The 26085-nt window shown below is 48.2% G+C and overlaps 1 protein-coding gene across 1 annotated transcript in view; it reads right to left on the reverse strand.

The window, feature by feature from the left end:
* Positions 1–9618: 9618 nt before the first annotated feature.
* Positions 9619–26085, reverse strand: part of Podxl (podocalyxin like) — a 41358-nt gene continuing 24891 nt past the window's right edge. The window contains exons 2-8 of the mRNA XM_029534856.1: positions 15702–16298; positions 13647–13852; positions 13298–13369; positions 11779–11926; positions 11488–11549; positions 11124–11291; positions 9619–10078 (exon numbers count right to left, since the gene is read on the reverse strand). Coding sequence (XP_029390716.1) covers positions 9881–10078; positions 11124–11291; positions 11488–11549; positions 11779–11926; positions 13298–13369; positions 13647–13852; positions 15702–16298 — 1451 coding nt within the window. The 3' untranslated portion in view covers positions 9619–9880. The remainder of the gene's footprint in view (positions 10079–11123; positions 11292–11487; positions 11550–11778; positions 11927–13297; positions 13370–13646; positions 13853–15701; positions 16299–26085) is intronic.

The following is a 26085-nucleotide window of genomic DNA, read 5'->3' on the forward strand; positions in this document are numbered from 1 at the left end:
GACACCTATGGAGTCAACAACAGGAAAGGTGGTGGTGATGGGTGTTTAGTAAGGACGGGAACCAGTTCCGAAGCTTAAGAAATTGTGTGTCTTCCTTTCCTCTGCTACTCAGAGAGTCTCAGTAGCTGCTCTGCGTGCATGTGCACTGTCCCAAGAAGTCTGATTTGGCTGCGCTAAACCTCAGGAAGAGAGCTACAAAGAAGAATGAACATGTGCTAGTGAAAGAAAAAAACTGGAGTTTGAATGTTCCCAAAGCTAAGCAAGGCAAAAAGCTCTCCATTGTTAACCTAGAATAATTCTTCAGTACTAGGAAAAAAAGTTATCAAAGGAGGTCAAAGCTTGTGCTTTTCTGAATAGTCTTGGGAAAGTAGCATTTTTTAGGTAACATTCTTGAAAATACAGGCCTTAATACAAAGCCCAGTGTTATCTTTAAATTTTAAAGCTTGGTAAGTAGTTTCGTATATATGGCCAGTTCCCTGATAAGCCCACAAGGGAAAGCTATAAATGAAAGATCTCACCGTGCAGCTTGGAGGCTCCCAGAGAGCTTGCTTACTCGTCGACTCTGAGCTCTTACTACAGCATAGCCCTGAACTGTCCCTGTATGCTAGCCTCAAGCCCAGCAGAGAGTTCTGGTACTTGAACTGGCTGCCACACAGGAAGTCACCCCAAATCCATCATCAGTCTTCATTTTACTGCTTAGTGGATGCCAAGTTAGTTGGCAAAAAGGAAATACAGTGTGTTCCGTACAAAGTATGCCAGTGTAAGGGTTGCTTCAGAGAGCCTCTTGGGAATTTCATTTCTCTCCCTTGTTAGCAAGTCTCAAGAAAGTCCAACAGCTTAGCTCATGCTACTAGGTTGGTGTTCATTTACTAAACCCTAGAATAGGAAGAAAGTGGTTATTGTGTACTTCAAAACTGTACAGTTTCTACGCCTAAAAATGAATTACTCCTATATGCTCCTTGTGGCTCCTACTCATTCGTAGAAAGTGTTGCAGGCATCTAGTAACGTTATGCTTTTAGGTGTATAGAGATGAATGAAATTGGAGAAAGAGCCTGGAGTTTTTGCCAGTTCTTTTTACAGCTGGCAAAGCTTTTCAGATGTCAGTTGCAGTCAAAGACTAGAAACCATCCGGGCCATGAGGGCCAGCATCTGCAAGTGACCTTTAAGTGTATTGCTGTGCAGTTACTGCATTGGAACAGTGGCCACTGAAAACAGATGTGTGCAGCTTCTTGTTTTCCAATGTGTCCATTTCTAAAGTCACAGAAGGCATCCCTTTGCAGAGTCTTGGCTTATTTTTGCATCTACGTGTCAGTTACGCTTGTGAGAACACATGGAAAAGTAAGTTTCAGCCCAGCCCACCTAATGGTAAATGTCAAACTCCACAGTAAGTGATGTGTGAGTGAGTTTCTATGGGGGAAGGATTTTTTTTTTTTAATTTGGGTGAGGAAACACATGCAGCAAGCACACAGTGAGGAAGACTCAGGGAAAGCAGACAGAGGACACTCAGGAGGCTGAAGCCCCAAACATGTCCGTTTTGCTTTGTTTGGTGAGAGAAAAAGACCATGTGTTTGATGCGCTTCAGAGGTCACTCATGAACGGTGTTGCTCTCTTTCCTAACCATCCCTTTACCCTGGACGGACTGCTGCTACACTGTTTAAGGTGGTCTGCCTTTTGATATGTGTGCAATGTCTTTTGGGGTTTTTTTCGTTTTGTTTGTTTGTTTGGTTGGTTTTGGTTTTTCAAGACAGGGTTTCTCTGTATAGCCCTGGCTGTCCTGGAACTCACTTTGTAGACCAGGCTGGCCTCAAACTCAGAAATCAACCTGCCTCTGCCTCCCGAGTGCTGGGATTAAAGGCGTGCGCCACCACACCCAGTTGCAATGTCTTTTTAAACCAACAAGATTGTATAGTATTAATTACCCTTCATGTCTAGCCTTCTGCTTATTTGGAGGTTTCAGACTGATGTGTTTTCTTTGAGCAGCTTTTGTTCAGGGGTCTGTATATGCACTTTCTCTTTTAGAAGCAAAAACAAGCATTCCTCTTTACCACACTCTGATGTCACACACGGCGGGACCTTCAGCCTCACAGGAGGAGTACAGGGAAGCCGGGGACCTTTTTCTGATCTTTAGTTTTGAGACCATGCAGTGTTCCATCTCTGAAAAAGACATACTTGTAATATTTTAAAGTCCGCTTTTGTGAGTTCGAAGTACTTAGTGACCAGATATGAAGATGCCATCTGATAAATCAGGTCTTAGATCCAAAGCTTGGGTGGGAATTAGATTAAGAAAGTTAACAGCTTGCCTACCTCAGTCTGTCCTTAGCCCTGCTGGGTGAGGACTTCTGGCCTGGACACGTCCTTGGATCAGTTTATTTACATGCTAGGGTGTTATGTAGTCCTTGGGAATTTTAATAGCACTTTGCCATTATAAAACTATGCCTATTACAGAAAACTTGGAAATAACTAAGTAGAAGGGAGAAAGGCTCTTTTTTAAAAAACTGACAAACTCCCCTCCCACCCCTCTTTTTGAGACAGGGTCTCACTTTGTAGCTCTGACTGTCTTGAATTGTGTAGTCCAGGCCGGCCTGGAACTCAAGAGTTCCTGCTTCTACCTCGAAAGCACTGGCACTAAAGGTTTGTGCCACCAGGCCTGCCTACCCCCCCTCACCCCTCCTTTTTTTAGAGACATTGTTTTTCTTATTTTTCCTTATCAAAATGGCCAAAACCAACCAAGGGTTTTGAGCCAGTGTTGCTTACTAGCCTTTCTGTCTTCTCCCAAGGTGTGCAGGGAGGACCAGGCTGCAGGCTCCTCCCTGCTAACGTGCGCTGCTCAAGCATTTTCTTGCCATAAATAATTTGAAAGTAGTCCCTTTATCGCTAATGATGAACCTTGAAGAAGGAGAACTCGCCGCAGCTGTGGACTTGAGGTTGTTGGACATGATATCCCTAAGACTGAATTTGTGTGGCCTTTAGGCAGCATCACAGGCATAATGGAATGTAGACACACCATGCACAGACTTCTGTGGGTGATGAACTTTTTATGTGACCATAATTAACCCCACACTCAGAAGGCCGAAAGCAAAGCAAAAGAAGTACAATGTAAACAATACAAGGAGTCAGTTTCCCTGGAATATCACCTTAAACAAATGCTTAAAAAACAGTGTTTAAACACCAGCAAGGAACTAGGAGTTTTACAAGTTTGACACCTCAGTTTTCCAAGTAGAGTCTTCCTCTTGTGTAGAGAAAAAAAAAATCACCTTGTTGGGTTCTGCCTTCCACCCCCCTTCTATGGCAGTGCATACCCCACCCCCACCCCACCCCCAGACTGTAGCATCAGAAACAGTATCATGAGCTACCTGGAAGGCCAGCATGTGAGACCTAAAGCATTTGAACAGTGCCCGTGGGTCTGAGCTCATTTCTTCCAGCTCTCTGGAGCTCTGTGATCTTCCCCATCCCCAGGCTAGCGTCATCCTCTCTGGTTTAGCTGTTGTCTAATCCTTTTGAACTTTCTAGGATTTCTTTTTGGTAAGAGTAATTTTTCTGACCCCATTTGGTATGTTATCACTAACTTTGTGAATAAATAAATAAGTGGTCGCTGCTAAACAACTGCAGTTAAAGAATTATGTTGTATGTAATGTACATACAGAGAGTGTATTTTTTTTCTTAATAAAAAGTTACATATGGACACATGTTTGCCAAAATTACTTTGAAATTTAAAAAAATTTACATTTATGGGAGGGATGTCAGTAGAATGTTTGGCTAGCATGCAGGAGGTTTTAGGTTTGTTCCCCACTCACAGACTGCAGGGTGGGGTACACATGTCTATAATCCCAGTATAGAGACGGTGAGTAGGATACGGGACTCAGAGTCATCCTTAGCTACAGAGAGATTTTGAGGCTAGCTTGAGCTACATGGCACCCTAAAGTGTGTGAGTCAGGCTTCCAAAGGTGTGATAGTGATGGGCTGCACAGGCCCGGGGGCTTTCCCCAGGGGCTGCTCAGAGTTTCTGGGGAAGTTTCCATTTTTGAGAAACACCGGCAAATCATTTCATGGGAAAAAATTAATGTGTCTGCAATCAATTATTTTTCTGTGTACTTGAACTTGTTTCCTGGGTTTTGGTCACACTGGTTTAAAAGGACAAGGACAAGTAGGCTGAAACAAAATGAGCCATAGGAAAAGTAGTAAAGGGAGAGACGCCGCTGCACTCCCAGGGTCAGAACAGGCTAGGCTCCTGTCTCAGCCATAGAGGAGAATCACTAAGGGCCAGACCTAAAAAGTACATTCAGAACGCTCCCAAGCGGGATGTTAGGGTTAAGAAGTTGTGGGGGTGGGCTGTAAAGTGAGGTCTCTCCACCTGTCGTCTGATAAAGTTCAAATGCATTGTATGTACTCAGTAGGGCTTAAAATCAACCTCTCCCTGCATTGCTTTCATTGCTAGGGTGTACTTTAGTAGGGCTCAGAAGTGATATTTCTTTGTGTTCTCAAAACAGGAAAACATGAGGTACACTGATAAGGTAAGAAATTGCCCTTTCCTTGGTTAATCCTCCTGAGAATTAAAGGGATCAAGATGGGGAACATGCTGACACATTTGTCACTATCTCCTGTCAGGAAGATGGCAGCTGCTCCTGTCCAGTGTGGCCAGGCCTACAGATCACAAGTTGCAGCTTCATAGCCAGTATGACCACACACATGTACTCTCTGGACTGACAGCCAGAGGCCATGGCAGTGGGTGGGGTGGGGGAGTGGAGTACTGTTCATGTCCACAACAGCAAATTTCGGAAGGTTCGGTTGGAAAAGAGTGGCTCTGCTGCAGTGTGCGCTATCTTCTCTTTCCTCTTTATTAGGCATCCCCTCCTCTGTAGTTTTTGTTTCAGAAGAGCAGCGGTGGGAGGCAGCTGAACATGATGCTTCAGCTTACCCAGCCCTTTCTACAGTGCCTTGAATGGCCACGGAAACTGTCCTGTGCCCTCAGCCAGGAAAAGCAGGGTAGTCAGTAACAGTGGAGAGAAGAGCCGGGGAACAGGGATCTGTCCACTATGCTGGAAAGCCTTGATGATTGGCAGAATCCAAGAGAGGAGGATGCTTGGCAGTGTGCAGACTGTACAGACTGGGACATGTGGGCCAGTCCCAACTGCACAAGTAAATATTAGCAGTAGATGGTCTGTGAGGCTCCGTCGGTTTCATTAAGAGGAAGTGTTTGAGCAATGCTCCTAAGTGTTTGCCAGTCCCATCTTTCTTTTTTCCTTTTGGGTTCAGAAGAGAGGTGGTTTGGGAGGGAGCTTATAGGTTGAAAAAAAATCAACTAAGAGGACCTCTAGATTGTCCAGGCAAGGAGCCAGGTCAGCGACTACTCCGGAAGAGAATGGAGCCTTAGAGCTAATTTGTGGGTTGTGATAAACTGTGAGTCACTGTTAGAACAGTGTGCCTGAGCAGGGCCATGGTCCTTTGGGAGTTCCTGGCATTTAGATCTTTTCTGTGTCTTTGGCATACTCATGAGGTTAACCTCAAAATACCCTGGCCCTAACTCTGGCCCACCCCTCTGGGTGTCACTTGCCTACCAGTGCACAAAAGACTTAAGAAAAAAAAAAAATCCCTGGTAACTGTGGATATAATCCAGAAGTTTGTTTTTAGAATTCAGGCATGATGGTGGTATAGAGAAAAGAATCTGGCACTGAAGAGAGAAAAGATGGAGTCAGGGCCTGGACCAAAGAGAGGAAGTCTGCAGTTTATCACATAGTGTGCCCTGTTTTCCTATAAATGAGGTGGAAATGTCATATGACTGCTGAGGTGGAGGCAGAGATGGGCCAACTCTGCAGGGCAGACCTTTCCCTTTCCCTACTTCAAGCTGGTAATGTAGGGTTCGCTTGCCCTGAGAAAAATGTAGCTATTGGTAATGTGGCCAAGAGATGTACCACGTTCACGCCCATCAGCTCCATCCTTCACTGTGTGAGAGGTCAAGCACAACCTCTCGTAGCAACCTTCTGTGTGCAGACCCGAGCTGGTTTCTAGCGTGCTTGGTTTTATCTCTTGGTGGTGGTTTCACACCCAACTGGCATGGTATCTTTCTTTGGTAGTGGTCATGTATCATTACACTACAGGCAGAAGCAGAAGGGTGTTAGATGGTGACAAATTTGTAAACAGTGCACAGCGAGGAACTTGGTCCTCTCAGGTGCTAGCCCTGGGGTCCTCCACTCCTTCCAGCATCTCCTCTTTCCCCCTCTTCTGGTGGAATGCTGCAGGTGCTGATGAGAGCAGAGGATGCTGCCCAATTAAACCCAATTAAAGAAGGAGCTAATGTCCTCCCTCAGGTGAAGAATTTTAAGCCAGAGCAAAACACTAGGGCCTGAACCAGCTTACACAAAAGCATTTTTATTGACAGTGTACAATTTTCCAAAATATACTTTATAAGAAAATGCAATAGTTAACTATAATCTCTCAATAAATTCCAGTGTACTTTAGACCCCTGTCCACTACAGCATACACTCCCCCAGTCTCCTGTGCAAGCTGGTTGGCTTTCACAAACAGAAAGGCCCCACCCTATCTGACGGCCGACAGTGACACAGGCTGCTTGCTCTACAAGGCTTCTCCCCCTCTGCCTTCATCTAGGCTAGTCCCTTTGATCCTCGTTCTGCTGGACATTCCTCGGGGAGTTTTCAAAATTAATTCATGACAGGTAAAAACAAAAACAAAACAAAAAAACAAAACTCAGGCCCCTAGAATGCTTATTTACACCTTGGACCATGTGATTCCAGAGCCCAGAAGATGGCTTAGTGTCCCGTGTGTCCTCCCCGCCCCTTCAGGGTTAGCTCGAGGAAGGACTGGCGGTATCCTGCAACCTTGTACCTAGAAGTTGTGGACCTTAATTCCCTGTTCTTGAGAAACACACACAGGGTGGGCAGTGTGGGACGCATGTTTTCACCTTCTCTCTGTCCCTGGGGAGACGGACTGGACTGTACCTCCAAAACATTCCCTGTGACCATCACAGACCATTCTCAACTCCAGCCTGAACTGCAGCAGGGGTGAGGCTTGGCGGGGGAGGTGTAAGTCCGCTATCTACAAGGCAAATATGTTTGTTACCAGCCTGTCTTGTTATATTCTTCATTTTTAAAAAAGCCATTTCTACTAAATAGACATTTACATTCTTGTTCCAAAGGGGGGGGAGGGGGGCTTAGCTACCTCTCTTAGCTATCAAATCTTTCCCCAAAGTTTACTCTGAAAGTAGTACAGGGCAAATAAACATGTGGCTCTTGGATTTACAGTGTCAAAAATAGGCATAGATCTTGTCAACTTTTCAACTTACTCTTCAAAGTTTGACCAGTGTATTGTCCAAAAAAACAGGCAAAAGGCCAATAAAACTCAAACACTGATAGAGTGGGCTGGCTCACTCTATCAGGGAAGATAGAAGTGAGTGTCCTAGATGAGTCTGGGTCCTGTTCTGCCAGGCCGACTGCTCGGTGCCCCATGCTTGGCTGCTTCTCTTGACACCCACCCGGGAGCACAGGAGCTGCTGGGCTTGCTCAGTCACAGCCGTCGGGTCCTCGGGGTTTGCAGCTAGGGGAGAACCATTTGCCACTGAAATGAAGAGCTCTGCTTTCTCTTTGGTACAGCTGACGCTAAATTTCCCTCCTCTCCCTTTTCTCATCCTGGGCATTTGTGAATTAACAGACAGCTCTAAAAACCCAGTCACAACCACAGGAAGATGCCTTGTATAGATGCTAGCAGCATGCCTTGCTGAACAGATGTCCCAGCAGTAAGAGCAAGGGAAGGCCAGGTGTCAGACTCTCCAGCTGTACTAAAAGGCTACACAATTTGAGTGCACAAGAAGGAACACTGGGCCAGTCTGGGCAGCACCATGGCTGTTCCTCCTGCCCAGACACAGTATCTGTTGTCTAATATTACAGTCATACCTGACAAGCTGAGGGCTGAAATCTGTGACCAAGTTTGCAGAAAAAGCATTTGTGGTCTGTCAAATGGCCTTGCCCCATTGATTGTAGCAAAGGGGAAGAAATCCTGTCTGCCTCTCAGACCGTGACAGAATGAACCCACTGGGTGACAGAACCTAATGCAGGGATCAAACAGACCTAATTTACCCCCCAGTTGGCACTGTTCCCCACACTCCCCTGCAAACCTTAGAGAAGCAGGCCAAGGGGCTTGTGAGTTCTTCTTAGCATTTTTTTTCAAGCTCCTGTGAAACTCACTGGGAGCCTTCCCTGACTTCTGTCAGCCTTTTCTTTCTCCCTAGCCTGTATCTCACTCAGAGAGTGAGCTGTAAAGATAGACGGAGGCCGAGTACACCTGTCTGCCCCCCTAGCTCCCCTTTTAAATAAGCTGCTCCAAACCAGACAGTTAGTCCTGGGAACTTATGCCCAAGAATACAAACCATGGGCCGAGTTCAAAGCTCCACCCAGGGTCCCCTCTCCCTTTCTCAGGAAATCCATCATCACTTTGCTGGGCCCTCGGCAACCTTGTACATGACTGCCTGACACAGCTAAGCCTGGACAAGTCCTGTGCTAGGTACTAGGCATGGTTTTATGTTCCCTGAGAGGCCTTCAGAAATGGGACAGCTGGAATGCTACAGAGGACACCAGACACAAAAGCCTGGCTCCATGCTGGGAGAGTAAGCCAAGGTATCTTAAGACTGCGCGTTCTGGGCCTTTCTCCATGGCAAAGGAGGACGAAAACCAATGGAATTAGCTAACAGACTCCAGGGTCTGAGCTTTGGCCTTTGGCAGTAAGGAGCTGGATTAAACAAACACACACACACACACAAAACACACCATAACACACCAACCCGAGTTCTCAGCAACTTGAAAAGTCCCTGAGCTTCCCGTGGAACAATAATGCCTGGCAGGTTAGATCGATTGTCTACTGAGACACATTTGCCGATCAGGGACCAGTTGGGACCTGTCTGTCCCTAGACAACTGCTATGTGACACTAGGTTTTGAGGAGTCACCCCCCTCAATTGAGCAGTGAACAACGAACAAGGAGCATCTTGCTTTCAGTAGCTACTGCGGATTTGTTTCTAGTGGGAGCAGACAGCCCGAAGAGATTCTGAGGAGTGTCTTCTAGGGAGTGTCTTGAATGATAGGCCAGTATCAGTACAGAATCAGCCGCCGTGAGGAAGCCATCCAGAAAGCCATCTGAGCATGAGATGCCTCTGCCTGCCCCACCCCTTAGGCAGACTCCATTAGATCATGAGGCCTGTGAGTTTAGTCCCAATCCCACTATGCAAAGGCAAGGAAATCAGAATGTAGAACAAGAGGCTCAAAGCCAGGCCCTGGGAAATAATGGGACCAAAGACTAACTCATGAGAGGTGGGATACAACAAGCTAGCAGAGGCCACATTATAGGAGATGGAAATTGGGGACCTGTCCTTGAGACCATAGAGGCTTGGTTTCCTTTTCCAGCCTGCCCGCCTGCAAGTGTCTTGTGCCTTGGGGAATGGGCACAGATGAACACAGTAGGTGTCTGGATGCAATTAAGCACCAGACTGAGGGAAGCAACCTTTGTCACCAAAGGGCTGTGTGGCCCCGTGCAAGTCACCTGACCTAAGGCCTCAGTCGTCTTATGAGATGAGAGGGTGCCGTTCCTGGAGGAGCTCCAGAGCGTCTCGCATGGCGTTCTCCATCTTCCTCCTGCCTTCCTGCTCTGGGCTCAGGCACAAGAAGGTTATTGTACATGAGGGAACTGGACAGAATGTGACTCTATTGAACTTGAAAAGGGAAATTAAGGCCCTGTAGGGATTGTGAGGAGGGAGACAACCTTCGGAGTCCATTCTCCCTCCCCAGTCTTTCTGTCTTCAGGTGGGGAGATTTCCTCCCCTGTCCAAATGGCACTTTGGGTGGCCTGAAGCTCTGCCGTGCAGTCGGGGTGGCAGTCAGATCAGAGGTGTGTGTCTTCCTCCTCGTCTAGGTCGTCCTTGGTCAAGTTGTCCAGAGGGACGATCCAACTGTCCCCCAGCTCCCCATTAAGGTTGACCACCTTCTTCTCCTGCATCTCAGAAGGAGTCTCCATCACTTCCAAGGTTGGGTTGTCATGGTAACCGTTCTCTACTGTCTGCAGCTCCTCTGTGAGTCGTTGCTAAATTGGGGACAATAACACAGGAAGACGGTAATTTTGGAGTGCTATGAGCTTTTAATATGAAACATTTCCCCATTCCACCCAGGGACCTCGAGTTGGCTAGATTAAATTCCGGTGGTTCACTTGTGGGGGCAGAGACCACCCTGGCTACCAGCCTGACCATCTCACGAGTACTCCCCCATATCCTAATAGTACCAGCTACTCTCTACCTCCATTCCGTGGCAGTCTGTGACATCACGGAGAGAGATTTCTGAAGACATTTTGTCCTTGAGATCTTTTTTCTCTTCTCCGTCCCTCTCCATGAAAACCTCTGTTTCTCTACATCATTCCATAATAAATAACAGAGAAGAATGACATAAGTAAATAAGTAAATAAATAAACAAGGCTCCTTCAGAGCAGCCTGAGAGGACTTTTCCGTGGTCGAGGTGAACAGGGCGACCCTTACAGATGTGCAGACAGTAGTCTGTGCTCTGAGATCCAGCTGTGGATACACGCCGCCACTGCTCACGCCTCAGTCAGTGCACAAGGTCACTAGGAGTGGGAACTGTCTTAATGCTCTCAGTAGTTTACAGCTAGGGTAGAGACCCACAGCAGAACAGCACTGTAAAGATGAGACAGGGTCCTGCTGTGTAGCCCAGGCTGACCTCCAACTTGCGATCCCCTTGCCTCAGCTTCCCAACTGCTGCGATTACAAACGTACACCACCACACCAGAGAAGATGTGGTCCTAGTTGGTCGGGTGAAAGAAGCTTGGTTAGAGGAGCACTTGCCTAAGGCCATACATGATATATAATATATTTAGGGATCATATTACCTGAATCTCCAGAACAGGATTGCAAGGGACCATGCCCACTATGCAGAGACGCTGACTTACAGACATGGCTTGACCCCAGCGTTTCTGCTCTTACTCCCACACTGCGTCTCCCGTGTCAGAGACAAGCTAGCTTGACAGTGGGGACAAGAACCTGTTCGAAGGGGCCAGGCCCACTCCCGTGGAGAGACCGAGTGAGAGGCGCACTGGGTAACTAGAGTAAGAAAATACCCACCTGGTCCTTCCTCTGGGAGATCCGCTGGTGACAGCAGCCGTAGAGGGCAGCAACGAGGAGCAGGAAGGATGCCATGCAGACGATGGTGATGATGAGCGGCAGGCTAAAGCGGTCCTCATTGACCTCTGGAGGCCCTTCCTTCCCCAGCTTCATGTCACTGACTCCAGCCTGGCCGAGACACATAACTTGAATGGCAGAAAACGGAGTCCAGGACAGCTTGTCTCCGCTCCAGTCTGTGTGGGTCTGCTGCCGCTATCCTACCACCCGCCCTGTCCGTCTGTCTGCCTCCTGCATGCTTAATACTAGCAAAGGACCTCTCCAGAGGACACTGGGCTTAGGGACAGTACAGGGCAAAGCCCCTTACCTCTGTCAGGTCATCCCATCTGTCCTTCAGTAGTTCATACACCGCCTTGGGAGAAAGCTTCGCTGTGGGAGAGACAGAGACCAATGCTGCCTCCAGGGTCCAGCCCAGAGTGAAATGGCAGAGGTAGAGGGGGTACCTCCACCCAAGGGGAGGATGTCCTGTTTCTATCCCAGTCCCTCGGGTCTGCTGGGATGGTGGCTGGCTCGTCTACTCTTAGGTGCCTCCACCCCCAACCATCCTTCTGTGGCACTCCCTCCCACACAGGGTCCGGTCCCCTCACCCTCGACTCACTCTCAATAATGATACTCTTCACTGCCACCGCTTGGTTATCTAGAATAGGGGCCACCCGTAGAGTGCACGAATCCTCAGCCGGCTTGAAGGACGCTTTGACCGAGTGACACAGCAGTTCCACGAGTTTCTCATCCGGAGGGCTCCCTTCCTAGTGTACCGACAGCACAGGTGACTCCCAGGCTTTGCCACAACAGCTTGGGCTCCTGAGGCTGCCCCCTGCCTGCTCAGCCTGCAAGAGTCGCTTCTCCATACTTCACTGGCGCTACTCCTGCATCTGGCTCTTATCCTCTCAGTCTCGTTCTGAACTCTTTTTTTTTTCCATCCCCTCAGCCCGGGCATCTTGTCTGCAGGTCACCTCCCGACCCCCGAGGCTTCCCCTGTCCTCCCTGCAAGGTCCCTAAGGCTCTGGACCCAGTGGCTGTATTATCATGCCTCAGCTGGGAGTGGGATAAACAGGGTACGGCTCTCCTCCACTGCCAGGGGAGAGAGGCAATCCCAGGATTGAAACCTGCCATTCTCCAGCCTTTGTTGCCACCTCAGGAGAGGGAAAGTGAGGCATGCTGAATAGGCAGAAGGGGGTTCTGGGGATGTCCACAGGGTTACTTACACAGACCTAAGCCCCAAGAAGACGGAAACGGGGGCTTTAGGGCTGATGCTGTGGTGTAAGCTACAGGCTGCAGAAATGTCTGCAAGACTGGCAGTTGGCCAGTAGAGGGCAGCAACGAATCAGCCACCTCCTGCACCAATGAGGTCAAGAGCTATGCAGTGCAGCCCCACCAAACCCTGGCTCCCAGAACACTGGTGGTGTGAAGGGAGCTGTACACATTTCGATACCTTCTTATATGGACCTATGCAGGAGACCAGGAACTATGACTCCACTATCAGGACAACGGGTGACTGCTCAGAAGGGAACTCTTTTCTGAGGCCCTAGAGAGTGAACTGGGGACCTCGAGCACTAGCCCAAGCTTTCTCTAGCACTCCTGTTACTTTTAAAGAGAAAGGCTCATTAAGTTGCCAGGGCTAGCTTCAAATACACACTGTGGCCAAGGCGAGACTTTGACTTCAGTCCTGCCTCAACGTCCTAACCGGCTGGAACGAGAGGCCTGAGCCACACAACCCGCCAAAACCTACCAATTCTACACACACACACACACACACACACACACACACACACACACACACACACAGAGAGAGAGAGAGAGAGAGAGAGAGAGAGAGAGAGAGAGAGAAAGAGACAGAGAGACAGAGAGAGAGAGAGAAAGAGACAGAGACAGAGACAGAGACAGAGACAGAGAGCGCCACTGAACTGCAACCAGACCAACTAGAGCAGTAAAAGCTGAGGGGGCTGAGGGGCTCTGCCGGGGCTCTGCGCATGCTCTGCACAGGCCGGGAGCAGCCCCGTCTGCACTGCCTGACTTAGAGAAGTCTGAAGCGTGGGTGGGAAATGTGTACTCCCTTTGAGGAGTTCATGGACAGGGTGGGATGTAGGGCGGACTGGGGCTCGGGCACGAGTACTCACGCAAAGGCTGGCTCTTGTGAGGTTCAGAATGAGGAGTTCCTCATCTGGCCTTATGGGAGGATCACATTTTAGCTGGAAGAGGTCAAAAGATGAAGGTTTAGGCACGAAGTCACCTGATCTTGGGTTCTCCCCTTGGTGAGGGTGGGTGGCACAGGGGAAGGGCGCATGGCAAACTCAGGCATGGCTAGTCAGTTTCAAAGACAGGAACATGGGTGCCCGGGGTAAGAACAGAGGAAACGGGAAACAGACAACTTTTCCTTAAAGTGTCCAGCCAGGGACCCTGAGATGGCCAAAGGAGAAGACCTCCCTTGAGTCTGGGTTTTCGCATCCCATCCTCTGCTAGAATTACCTTGTAATTCCCAAAGGCCCCGATGGGAGAGGGTGTGCTGGGGCCTGGAGGGGCCACGGGAGTCCCATTAGAGCTGAGGTGTGTGAACTCTTCAGTCGTAGGCACTTGAGACGCCGTAGACCCTAGTGGTGTGGAGCCGGGCCATGTAGTGGTACCTGGTGTCTGGCTGGTGAGGGGCTGAGTGGCTTCAGAGGTGCCCTGTGGTTCTGTAACAGACAAGGCAAAGGCTGAGGAGAGCATACTGGCTTCATGATTCAAACAAGCTGAAACCAGTAGCTATGAAGAGGGAAAAGAGGCAGGAATGAAGAAGAGGGGTTCTGGGCCCCGGGGACAGAATGAGTTAGACTTGAATGAAGTAAGAACTAAGCAGGAGTCACAGGAATGATGCTACAGTTACCTCTCTGAGGCACGGGTGGGGGCCTGTGGACAGGCGAGCCACAGCTAACACACTGTGCATGCTCTGTAGGAGGGGTTGTGCTTTGTGTTTCAAAGGCACTTGCTCCTTTAGGATGGTCCCTGCTTATCAACAGGGAAACTGAAGCTTGGTGATTTGTCCAAGGTCATAGGACACAACTGCAAGAGTGAAGGATTTGAGTGGACCATTCTGAGCCCGTGCACCTGCTACAGGGTGTAGCCCTGTCCCCCAGGGCATAGGTTAATGCTCAGAAACCCTGACTCAGGATTTTAAAGCTCCTGAGCTAGTCATAGATCCTCACACTAATTTAAACACCCAGTAAAGACTGGCACTTTAAAAACTAAGCAAGCAGAAGCAGACATAAGACAGGATGTGATGGTACACAGCTTTAATCCCAGCATCCAGGAGGCTGAGGCAGGCGGTCTCTGTGAATTTGAAGCCAGGCTGGTCTACAGAGTGAGTTCCTTCCAGGCCGGCCAGTCTCAGAAAAGGAAGGAAGGGAAGGACAGAGGAAGGAAGGGAGGGACAGAAGGAGGAAGGGAGGGAGAGAGAGAAGGAGGAAGGAAAGGGGGGAGAGAGGAAGGGGCCAGAAAACCGCAGTATGCACACCAAGTCCTGAAAGAAAGAACGAAAGCTCGCAGGAGTCAGCCACCCTCCTGTCCCATTACCTGGGTTCCCGGGGTCCAACTCAGGTCACCAGGCTTAGCAACAAGTGCCACATGCTGACATACATACATACATACATACATACATACATACATACATACATACATTTATTTTTACTTATTTAAAAGTATGTTTCTTATGGTGGATTGCTACCAAGCAAGTCTGAGAAGCAGTTTTAGAATTGCCTAACACCCTGCGGTCACAACCTGTGGCACAAGCCTGGGTATAGATTCTGGCTTGGTTGAATCTATACACTGCTAGCCTCTATCACTGCTAAAAGGGGTATTCAAGGCTAGGTCTGATAAAGGCAGAAGACACGTAGAAGAGTTAAAACTTAGCATACACCGCTATCTTCCAACGGACTGACAGTTGTACTGCCAAGTGTCTGTCTGTCTGTCTGTCTGTCTGTCTGTCTGTCTGTCTGTCTGTCTGTCTGTCTCTCTCTCTCTCTCTCTCTCTCTCTCTCTCACACACACACACACACACACTTTACCTGCAATTTTTTTTTTTTTTTTTTTTTGGTCTATGGACCAAATGTGTGCAGTGCCCAAGCAGGCCAGTAGAGGGAGTCAGAGGATTACAAATGGCTGTCAATCACCAAGTGTATGTTGAGAATTGGATCTAAGTCCTCTGTAGGAAAGTGCTCTTACCAGCTGAGCCATGTCTCCAGGCCTTCTCAAGTCTTAAGAAAAACAAAAGCAGCCTGACATGGTGGAACACACCTTTCATCCCAGTACTCGGGAGGCAGAGGCAGGTAGATAGATCTCTGAGTTTGAGGCCAGCCTGGTCTACAGAGTGCGAGTTCCAGGGCAGCCAGGGCTACACAGTGAAACCCTGTCTCGAAAAACCAAAAGAGGAAAAAGACACACACACACACACACACACACACACACACACACACACACACTCACAAAGGGAAAGAAAGAAAGGAGGAAGAAAAGCGAAAACAAAAAAACTGCCAAGGAATGACTTACTGGGTGTAGTGGGCATCCACGGCAGGGTAGCGTTGTCAGTGCTGAGCGTTGAGCCAGAGCTGCTGGGGACAGCAGTAGAGGTATGCTGCCCCACAGGATGGCTCGCCGTGTTCGGTGCTGTGCTCGGTGCTGCCGTGCTGTCTGTTGTGGGGGTAGAAAGAAGCTTGGCGGTGGTATTAAGGTCAGTAGGCTGAGAAGAGACGTTGATTAGCCCCAGAGTGGTTGTCGGGGCCGTGGTAAAACTGTCACCGCTCTGGCCTCCAGAGGGGACTGTCTGTCCACTGCTACTGGTGGGGGCAGGGCTACTGGGGGGAGGGTTTGTTTTAGTCTTGTCCACCTCGGAGCCACTGGGAGCTGAAGTTGAACTGCCATTGCTTTGACTTCCTGTGGGGTTTGGGGGAGGGGTCGGAATGGAGGTCGGAGGTCGGACTGAGGTTTTGGATGACGTGGGGTTGCTTGTCTGGGCTGTAGCAAGTGTAGTTGTCACTGGGTCACCAACTGTGGCCTTTGTCGATGTTGTGTCAGTCGGTGCTGCTGGGGCACTTTGGTTGGTCTGGAGGGCACTAGGTTTGAGAGCAGATGTGCTAGTCTCACTTCCTGTCGATAAAGACAACACAGAATCAGGCCAGGTATTAGCCAGAGCGTCTGTGGACTTCCCTAGCCCATCTATCCCTAGATGCATTAGCCTCCCACCCGTCCCTGGCATCTGCCTGGCTGAAGCCTACATCCTTCATGAGTCTACAGTTACACAGCCCCTCAAGTCTGCCATGGGATTCTGCGGTCCCACCCCTCAACCCCACCCCCCAGCTCCCAGATGCCCTGCCTTCCAAAACATGACAGCAAGTATGGACAAGAGCCACATAGCCTTTCCAGGGATAATACAACCAACAAGGACAAATGGATGAGAGACTGCAGTTACACAAATGTTCACAAGAACCCTCTGTGGACTGTGCTAGGGAAAAGCAGTGTGCTTGGGTTGGGTTTAGCTTGGCAGCTTAACCTAAGTGGGGAACGGGTCAAGCAAGAGAGACTTTTTATGGGTTTAAAGGAATGTGTGTTGAGGGCATTGCTATAAAACAGGCCTTGTGGTGACTTGTGTGGAACAAGATCCAGAACCTACAACCCCAGGGAGATGACATGAAGACAGGACAACTGAATAACAGACTCAGGTAATAACTTTAGGAAGAATGAACAGGAAAAGAAAATGGAGATGGGTGGGAGCTGGGGGTGGGGTGGGGGGTGGGGTGGGGGGTGGGGTGGCGGGAGAGGCAGCTGTCCTTCGTCTCTTGCTGGGATAAGACACGTTGATCAAAAGCAACTCCGTGGATAAGACTGGGCTGGTTATGGATATAGAAGGGGTCCTGGTCCATGATATCAGGAAGTTAAAATAAGACCCTAAAAGCACCATATCCAGCCGCAAGCATGGAGGGTAACCACGTGGGTCCCTGCTTGTGCCGGCTCAGCTGCTACTCTGCTCTGTTTGCATCGGTGCCTGGAGGAAGGTGCCGATGGGCTGGGTCTTCTTACATCAATTAACAATCAGGATAATCTTCCACAGACATGCCCACCAGGCCAGCTTGATCTATATAATGTATTACTCAATGAATACGCTCTTCCCAGATGGTTCCAGGTTGGATCAAGTTGGCAGTTAAAAGTAACCAACACAGCTCAGCCCTCGTCAACTTGACCCGCAAATTCATCACTTTAAGCCACTAACAGCAGCCCCCTAAGGACCATTAAGCTAAAAGGAATGCTGTGGGAACAAGAAGTATCTCCAACAGAGAAAAACAGGACAACATGTGAAGGTCTCAAGTCTGGGGGGGTGGGGGGGAGGGACTAAGGGAAGACACGGATGTCTGCATGGAGCTTAGAGAGTGGGGGAGGGGCCGCTGAGACTGCAGGCCTTAGAGAGGAGCTGTCCAAACTGATCAGTTCTGAGGACAGAACGAGGTTCTCTTAAAAGTATATCCTAGCCCAGGTGCGCTGAGGCAGTCCTTTAATCCCAGTACTTGGGAGGCAAAAGCAGGTGAATCTCATTGAATTCCAGGCCAGGCTTGTCTACATAGATCCAGAAGTGCCAGAGCTACGTTGTGAGACCCCCATCTCAAAAAGAGAAAATTACATAATACACATATGTGTATAATATATACATATATAAATATTTATATAAATATATACATTAAAGATAATGTGTGTACATATATTTATATTTACGACTGGGATCTTGCCTATTTATGGAGGAGACACACACACATATATACATATATACATATATACATATATACATATACAGATCAAATGATACCTAAGTTCAGAGGCCAAAATAAGGCCTTTAATCTTATTTACCTGGAAGAGAGAAAGCACTAGTGCATGGGGTGAGAAGCCCATGCTTTCGCCTTTGTAGAATGTGATCTAAAGGGAGAAAAGCCTTCAGAGAGGACCAGTAGGATGTCTATCAGTCACCCAGGGGAAGGGCTGGTGGCTGGAGGTGGACAGCTAGACACTGGAGACAAGCAGCGGTTGGATTAGGACTGCATTTGGATCCAGCCAATGTGGGGAAAGAGGAGAATCAGAGACTGTGAGAGGGTACTGGTGATTCCTGGTTTTGTCCTTCAGCAGAAGGGAGGCTGTGCAGGGAAGGGGTACCCTGGCCAGCCTGCATTTCTGTGTGGACAACTGCTCACCCCGTGAGTCTGGCCAGACACAGGCTGAAAATGCCGACCAGTATTCCCTGCTGTCCACGAGCAGGTGTCAGTGGCACGGGACATACATCTAGCTAGGAAGGGAAGAAATCATAACGGCACAGTAGGAGACCGTGTTCAAGCGCACAGTCCCAACAGGTGACGCTAGTGAGTATCCCGTGCTCCGCTGGGCATCTTGAACCACAGTCTGAAGAGGGGTGTGTTTCTCCATAAATAGGCAAGGAGGGTCCCAGTCTCTCTCATCCACGGTATGGCATCATCAAGCCTTACAGGCATCAAAGGCAGTCAAAAGTCTATAAAGGGGACAGTATTCTGGTTCATGAAGTGACAGTTGTGGTACTGACTGCTATATTTGACTGAAGGGCGCACATAGTAGAATGTCATGTTTAAATAAAAAAGCAATCTACCCAGATGTAGTGGTGGGTGTCTCTTGTCCTGCTATACAATGAGTTCAGGGAGCTTGGGCCACTTGGGACCCTGTTTCAACTCTCTCCTGCCACACACAAACAAACCTAGAGTCATATTTCAGGGTCGGGATTAAGTTGGCATGTCCATGTGACCATGCATCTGCATGTACACGTATGCTGGTGTGTACAGTACATGTGAGTACATGTGGAAACTGACAACCTTGGGCATCGTTCCTCAGGGGACACTCACCCTTTTGGGGACAAGGTCTCTCACTGGCCTGGAAGTCACTGGTTAGACAAGGCTGGCCAGTGTGCCTCGGGAGGTGGGGTGAAGAGGCCCCCTGTCCCAGCCCTGAGTTATAAGCAAGGTCGTGGGGATTGCACATCAGTCCCTCATGTGAGCACAGCCAGTGCTTGATCCACTGAAATACACCGTCCCAACCCTCTCGGTGCTATGCTTGGCCTGGGGATTTCCCGACTGACAGCATCATAATTTCTTGTCACTTGATATTGTCAGCATTGGGGGAATTTAAGAGTTGCAGAATCAGACAGTAACTCTGTGGTGGTTTGAATGAGAATGGCCCCCATAGGCTCATATATTTGAATGCTTAGTCACCAGGGAGTGACACTGTTTGAGAAGAATTAGGTGTGGCCTCATTAGAGTAGTGTGGACTTGTTGGAGGAAGTGTGTCACTGAGGGTGGGCTTTAGGGTTTAAAAGCCCATGCCAGTTCCTGTCTGTGTCTGTCTGCCTATCTGTCTGCCTCTCTGTGTGCCTCTGCCTCTTCTGCCTCTGCCTCTGCCTCTGCCTCTTCTGCCTCTGCCTCTTCTGCCTCTGCCTCTTCTGCCTCTGCCTCTTCTGCCTCTGCCTCTTCTGCCCCTGCCTCTGCCTCTTCTGCCTCTGCCTCTGCCTCTTCTGCCCCTGCCTCTGCCTCTTCTGCCCCTGCCTGCCTCTTCTGCCCCTGCCTCTGCCTCTTCTGCCCCTGCCCTTGCCCCTGCCTCTGCGCCCCCCCCACTCTGCTTTTGGGTCAGGATATTGTTCTCAGCTATTGCTCTAGCACCACATCTGTATGTCTGCGTGTATGTCTGTATGCCTCTCTGCCGTGATGACAGTGAACTAACCTCTGAAACCATAAGAAAGCACCCCATTGAATGCTTTCTTTTTATAAGAGTTCCCATGACCAGTTGGGTGGTGGGTAGAACACGCCTTTAATGGCAGCACTCAGGAGGCAGAGGGAGGGGATCTCTGAGTTCCAGCTCTGTGTGCACAGTGCATTCTAGGACAGCGCAAAGCTAGACAGAGAAACCCTGTAGGGAGAAAACAGAAGAGCTGCCGTGGTCACAGTGTCTCCTCACAACAACAGAACGGTGGCTGAGGCAGGGCTCTTACAATGGCGAACAAACAGCTTCACAATCTGGAGTTGTGAACATTTTGAACTGGAAATCTCCTCTGTTATAGGCAGCTGCCCTGTGCGTTAGAGTGTTCTAGCAACATCTCGGGCCTCTGTCCACTAGACATAAGTAACAGACACACATATCCACCTCCAACTCTAGCAACTAAAAATGCCCCCCCCCCGATACTGCCATATGTTTCTTGAAGGTATCAGTGACTTCCCAATGAAAACTGTCTAACATGAGAGAAGACCAAACTTGTTCCATAAAGCCCCAACCTTCTTGCGGGTTGCCAAATCCCAGCGTTAGTTTAACTGATCATCTGATTAGGTCTCTAGTAATAGAAATGGACCTCACATGGGGATTCATTCAAATGAACCAAACTACCCATAAGCCTCCATCTCTGGTGGCATTCCCTTGTCAGTAGAGTCAGCCACATTTCTATATGGTAAATCCAATCTTGCTTAGGACTCCCAAAAATAACAGCTCTCAAAACACAAAAATAACTTTTGCATCAGAATAAATTTATCAATATAGGTACTTAATCAGAGACCCGGCACTCCAAATGCTGGCTCAAGGTACCCAGTATTAGATACCTTGTTAAAGAAAGACAAAACTGAATGGATGATTACACCGCAGAATGCCCAAGCACAAGAAGAAACCCAAAGTCTTGGAGAAAGATGCTCGTGTTAATCAAGAATATCAGTTTGAGGGGCTAGAGGTGCCTGCAGGCATAAGGGCCTGACTTTGGATTTCTAGAATCCCAGGAAGGCTAGATTCAGTGTCATTTATCTATAATCATGGCATTCCTACAGTGATGGAAGGTTGGAGAGTCTGCAAAGTAAGGAACTACACTTGAGGTTATACACATACACACACACACACACACACACACACACACACACACACACACACACCATGAACAAAGTTATTTCTTTAGAGTATCAGTTTGACCCCATCACCATGTGCAGGCAGTGATGAGCACCTCTGGTGTGTGCCCCATCCTCGTGCCCTCTAACTCTGGAAGTTCCCTTAGCTCAGATAACACAACTCCTGACAAGACTTCCAGCAACACTTCCCACATGTTTTAAGATGAACATCTCATTGTGGCTCTCTAATCAACACACATTATAAATATCTGTTGATCATGTTTTCAGGTTTTGTTTTGTTTTGTTTTGTGTTTATAAAATAGTTATTCTTTTTCTTTCTGTTTTTCTTTTCTATTTTTTTCTTTTTAAGATTTATTTATTTTTATTTGTATGGAGTACACTGCAGCTGTCTTCAGACACACCCCAGAAGAGGGCATCAGATCCCGTTACAGATGGTTGTGAGCCACCATGTGGTTGCTGGGAATTGAACTCAGGTCCTCTGGAAGAGCACTCAGTGTTCTTAACCGCTGAGCCATCTCTCAAGCCCAACTTTCTATTTGTCAATGTTTATATTTGGGAGGCGGAGTTTTACTCTGCAGCCCAAACTGGCTGGTAACTAACTCATGGTGACCCTTCTTCTGCCTCAGCCTCCTAAATGCTAGGATCCCAAGCATGAGACGCCATGCCTGGTTTACTGTGCATTTTATAACTAATGCACTGTAATGTAATTTTATAATGGTGGCTTGGATTTCATAGAACTGAGAGCGCTGTTGGCGCAGTATAGAGTTTTTTTGTTTTCTTTTGTTTTGTTTTGTTTTTTAATTATTATATGTAAGTACACTGTAGCTGTCTTCAGACACTCCAGAAGAGGGTGTCAGATCTCGTTACGGATGGTTGTGAGCCACCATGTGGTTGCTGGGATTTGAACTCAGGACCTTCAGAAGAGCAGTCGGGTGCTCTTACCCGCTGAGCCATCTCTCCAGCCCAGTATAGAGTTTTATTGTGCTTCTCCCTCCTTAGCCAGATTGGTTAATCACACACTGATCCCAACCAGTTGGACACAAGCTTGCCTGCAGGAGGACCAGTGTGACAATCAGCAAAATCTGGCCAAAGGGGATTTAGAATAGCAGATAAGCATCATGTATTTTTTTTAAGATTTATTATTTATTTATTTTATATATATAAGTGTACTATAACTGTCTTCAGGCACACCAAAAGAGGGTATCAGATCCCATTATAGATTGTTGTAATCCACCATGTGGTTGCTGGTAATTGAATTCAGGACCTCTGGAAGAGCAGCCAGTGAGCTTAACCACTGAGCCATCTCACCAGCCCTAGCATCATGTATTCTTAAAGGCCAATTGTAAGAGCTATGTTGAATGATGTTGGAGGACACTACCATTTATCCAGTTCCCAGGAGTCAGTGCGCCCACAGACAAGTCCCTCCAATGGAGCAGATTCCTCTCGTAAAGACGGTTTCACGGGAACATGACTGTACTGTCCCCAGCTCCGGAGGTTGGAAGCCGACAGTCCCTCATTTGCTTCTCCCCTTGCTTCTTCCTCAGTTCCTGGCACTCCTTGGTTAATAGCTGTGTCACTGCACTCTCTGACTCATCAACACATGGCCTTTTTCCTCTAGTTTTGTCAAGGGAGGGGAACCTGGAGTCCTAACCCAAATCCTCATGGATGCTAAGCAAACACTCGACTGCTGGATCCACTAGTTTAGAGTCTGCCCTGCTCCAGTATGTTGCAGGATATTTGGTAATACTCTGAACCCTGCGACTGTATTATTTACTGGGGAAAAAAAGTTTCTAGTTGTGGTGTGGCTCAGCCCTTAGTATACACCTTTAATCCCATACAACAAAGGTAAAATTAGTTTGTAGAAGGAAGCAGCCATTTTTTGAAAGTGATGTCTAATTGAGAGGCAAAGTGACGAACCAGAGAATGATTTGACAGAATAGGATCTGCCTGACTCCCAGGAGAAGAGAGAGAAAGGGAAGCAACTTAAGAGAGCAGTGGAGAAAGGGGGGGGGAGAGAGGAAGGGAAGTGGGGAAAAGGCAGTTTTACTGGGACAGATGCACAGGTTGCAGGGAAAGAGAAAAAACTAGACACAGATTAAGACAGACCTAGAAAGGGGCAAGCTTATTCAGCAGTAAGTCTCAGAGGCTGAAGACACTGTAGGCCTAAGACTGTATGGAGGCTAGAAGCTTCCAGGACTGGGCACAGGTTAGCAGACTGAGGCACTTAAGTCTTAAAGGTGACAATTATATCAGGCAAATAAAAAATACAATAACAATGTGATTTCACAGTAACTTTCAATGACTGTGTATGCCTCGGGTCACATTCACAATGTTTGTGGTAAAGACTTGAATGTATATATCATTCTGTGATAACTACCTCCTAAATTATTCCCCCATATTCCACCAAACCTGTGACAGCTTGTTTGAAATAACAACTCTTCACAACCTAGAACCCTCTAAGAAAGCTTCAACTGAGAGACTGGCCTATAGGCATATCTGAACAATATTGTCTTGATGTAGGAAGATTCAGCCTACTGTGGGCAGCACCATTCCCTAGACAGGGGGTCCCAAACTAAGCAACATAGGAGAAAGCTAGCGATCAACAGCAAATGGGAAGCAAGGCTGTCACTGGTGTCAACACTGTGTGCTTTAAGTAGGTCAGAAACAGTGTCCCATCCTCCTCTGAGGTACCTGGGAAAAACCACTGGTCCACCACCACCATTTCATACCACTAATTCTGTTGAGTGCTAGAAACCAGATTCATTTCTGAGAATTGCGGTCTCTGGGGACACTCTACATTAACTTTTAGGATTGGGCCTGGCAGGGATCCCTTGGGTCCCATCCATCCTCTTCCTGCTTTATTATCCAGTAGCATGTAGAGTCGACGGCCATGAGTACATCCCAGGAGCTCTGGGTTCTATACTGTGCTCACAGCAAGCACGTTCCGTGCATCTCTGAAGAAGGCACCTGGAGGCTGCTGCTACTAGAAATGCGGCTGCAGGGAACACACACACACACACACACACACCTAGAACATATGTGCTTTAGCCACGTGCTCATGAACCCACGGAACAGCCATGAGGTGATGGAGAAAGAATGGACACACACAAGCCCTGGGGACCAATGGAGTCAGTCAGGCAGCCCCACCTCAGCCACATCCCACTAGTGCAGCCATGGCCTCGACCCTCAGTGCCCATGCATGCTGGGTTCTTTCTCCTTTCCTGCTCCCTCTAAACCACTGGCTCTAACCCTTCAGATGCTGCCTGTGAAGCTGTTCACGGGGCTTAGAGGGTAAGAGTATGAAAGGCCCTGATGAGAGCTTCAGCCACTAGAAGAATGTTCTCTTCTTCCAGCTCTCCGACAGGCTCTCCCCTAATAGGCTGTGGTCCTGAAGCGTTCTGCGCCTGGGTGGTATCAGCCTGACATTATCTAGAAGCAGGCTAGACATGAGCATCCAACTAGGGGAAGATGAAGATCCAATTCATCCTAGGAAGCGTCAGGCTAGGGCTTAGGGGAGCCCACTGTGTCGTAGGTGGGGCTAAGCATGCAGAGGATGGTCCTACACTGCCATTAACCTGGCCTTTCTTTAGGACTGACTAAATTCTTGTTTGAATTTTGTGCTGCCATGGGTGGAATCTGGGGCCCGCGATTCGATTGAAAAAACTGAACAATGGAATGAACTAGTAATGTTAAAAAACAAAACAAAACAAAACAAAATCAATGACACGGAAACTAAAATTCAACAGCAACACCAAACACACAGAATAGTTTTATTTTGATGGGGTGTGAGGGAGTGTTTCTCACTATGTAGCCCAGGCTAGCCTCAAACCTACCATATTCTTGCCTTCTCCTGAGTAACTGGGACTACACAATGATGGTGGTACAAGGACTGTCTGGGACTGAGCCTAGCTAACATCTAGGGAGAGGAAGTGGGGACACACCCCCAATCCAGTTTCCTGAGTGGGGCTTAATCAGGACATCAGAGAAGGTCCCCGCCCCTGCCCCACAGTGCCAACAAGGGCCTTAACAATGGAATGAGCTGGGTAAGTTGAAAGAGGCAGACTCCTAGGAGCAGAAGAAACAAAGCAATCAGAATACTACAGGCGCTAGAGAGATGTCTCAGCAGATTAAAGCAGAGGCTGCTCTTGCAGAGGACCTGGGTTCAATTCCCAGGACCCACACACGGTGGCTCACATTCCTCTATAACACCAATTCCAGGGAGTCCGATGATCTATGGTGGTCTGGCCTCTGTGGGTACCAAGCATGCATGCAATGTGTAAATCTAAATCTAAAATAACGTTCCTGTTTCTAAAGAACTACACGCAGGGAGACAAACAGGCATTTCTAGAGTACACCCCAGCCTCTAGTGAACTAAAGGTATCCATAGTAACAACACATTTAAACCCAAGCCTGCTGGACCAACACACCTTTCACACTTAAGACACAGTAGAGAAAAGGCTCTGACTTTGCCTATGGCAACCACTCAGCTACTATGCCTGGAGCTGCCTCCTCAGGACATGTTCTCCTGAACATGTTCACAGATGACATGGCTCCCCTAAGTCTTGCTTTTCGACTCATCCCCTCTGCAGGTCGTCCTGTTCTTTATTCCTTAGCTCTGCTACACTGTGTTATTTCACTAGACGGTTCTACTGTATTTTCCTCATTCATTCTGGGTTGCGTCCACCATCAGCCTCCCATGAGCAATGTTCCTAGGAACATTTTGTATGTACGGATTTTATGTGAGATGTATGTTTCTATTTCTCTAAGCGTAGAAATGCCAAGCTGTACGGAAACTCTGTATTTAGCGTCTTGATAAAATGCCAAACTATTTTCCAAACTGGCTGCCCGATATTGCATAAGCAGGGGTTTTTCATGAAACTTGTCTTTCTATACAGCCTCACCCAGTTCATCTGCTTTTGTCATAATCACCACTTCAACAGCTATGGGCTGGTATCTCAGAGCCTATTGATTAGCCAAACCCACAATACCTACAA

Source organism: Mus pahari, chromosome 2, assembly GCF_900095145.1.
Source record: "Mus pahari chromosome 2, PAHARI_EIJ_v1.1, whole genome shotgun sequence".
NCBI classification, from domain to species: Eukaryota; Metazoa; Chordata; class Mammalia; order Rodentia; family Muridae; genus Mus; species Mus pahari.